Here is a 1,570-nt window from a genome sequence, read left to right as displayed (position 1 = left end):
GAATTTTAGGAGCCAAAGTGTAGGACTCTTTCCCAAGCTGTGGAGCTGAATCTGACCAGCTAGATAGAGAGAAAACACTCCTTATATACCAACATATGTTAGATATGGTCAAATAATATACTATCTCTGCTGGACCCAGAGAGGCCCAGAGAGGGTCATCACTCAGCCATAAGAAAAGATGAAATACTGCCATTTGCAGCAACATAAATGGATCTTGAGATAATCATGCCAAGTGAAATAAGTCAGAAAAAGTTGAGAACCATACAATTTCACTCATATATGGGATATAAAACCGAAAGCAACAAACGAAAAATGGACATGGACAACAGTTTAGTGATTACCAGAAAAAAAGGGGGGAAGGGGCAGGTTGATAAGGGTAAAATATATGATGACAGAAGGAAATTTAACTTTGTCTGATGAACACACAATGCAATATACATATTACGTATTATTGAATTATACACTTGAAACCTATATAATTTTATTAACCAATGTCACCTCAATAAATTTAATAAAATAAAAAAATAAAGAATAATAAAAGCACAAAAAAGGATTATTCCCTATGCTCTCTCATTGTATCTCAGTGAGACAGAGCCTTTTGAAATGTCTTAAAGTAAGAAGTATTGCATTTGGTACTATTAACAAAATTACTAATTGTAATAAATTAGTTTTGCATAATTCTCTAGAGAAAAATTTCACATACACACATTTGTATGTACTATACTCTATATGGCAAACATGAGGAAATACACAAATAAGGTTAAGCGACATATTCAAAATTACGAATTTTGCACTTCTTATGGGTAATCTAGTATCTTGACCTAGTTTAATGATTGCCCTCAAGCCATGTTTTTACTTATATTATTTGCATCTTATCAAAATGAAATCATACTCTTGGGGAGCAAGTTGTGATGATCACAGTTTTGTTGCTTTAACAGAAACTTCATTGTTTATGAAAAAATATTGTAAAGAAATTTGGTGGTTTCAAAAAGAACTAGCATATTCCATTAACATGCAATAACCGATGTCTTCCAGACTAATGAATGTGTCTGGCAGAGAAACCACCAACTCTGTGAGCCACTTTATCCTCACAGGCTTTTCCTCAAGCCCAAAAATGCAGCTCCTCTACTTTGGGATCTTCACAGCAACCTATACCTTGACTTTGATGGGGAACACAGCCATTGCCTGTGCCGTGTGGTGGGACCGGCACCTTCACACTCCAATGTACATTTTCTTAGGGAATTTCTCTCTCCTGGAAATATGCTATGTCACCACGACCACCCCTAACATGCTGGCCAACTTCCTCTCCACAAGCAAGTCCATCTCTTTTGTGGGTTGTTTCACACAGTTCTACTTCTTCTTCTCTTTTGGGTGTGATGAGGGCTTCTTCCTTTGCATCATGGCCTTCGACAGGTACCTTGCCATCTGCCGTCCTCTGCATTACCCATGTATCATGACTAAACAGCTGTACACTGGCCTCATCATCTTCGGATGGTCATGTGGGTTCATCCTTTTCCTGACCCCAGTTGTTCTCATTTCACAGTTGCCCTATTGTGGCCCAAACACCATC

At 37.8% G+C, this 1,570-nt stretch overlaps 1 protein-coding gene across 1 annotated transcript; it reads left to right on the top strand.

The window, feature by feature from the left end:
- Positions 1–1,039: 1,039 nt before the first annotated feature.
- Positions 1,040–1,570, top strand: LOC105309326 (olfactory receptor 11H1-like; the record flags this gene model as incomplete). The annotated part of the gene is made up of 1 exon (XM_011385446.1): positions 1,040–1,570. A coding segment is annotated over exon 1 (531 nt), but the record flags the coding sequence as incomplete, so codon positions are not given.

This window comes from Pteropus vampyrus, unplaced genomic scaffold (genome assembly GCF_000151845.1).
Source record: "Pteropus vampyrus isolate Shadow unplaced genomic scaffold, Pvam_2.0 Scaffold716, whole genome shotgun sequence".
Classification (NCBI taxonomy): Eukaryota; Metazoa; Chordata; class Mammalia; order Chiroptera; family Pteropodidae; genus Pteropus; species Pteropus vampyrus.
Note: the sequence above shows the minus strand (reverse complement) of the source record. Positions and strands in the feature narration are given on the sequence as shown.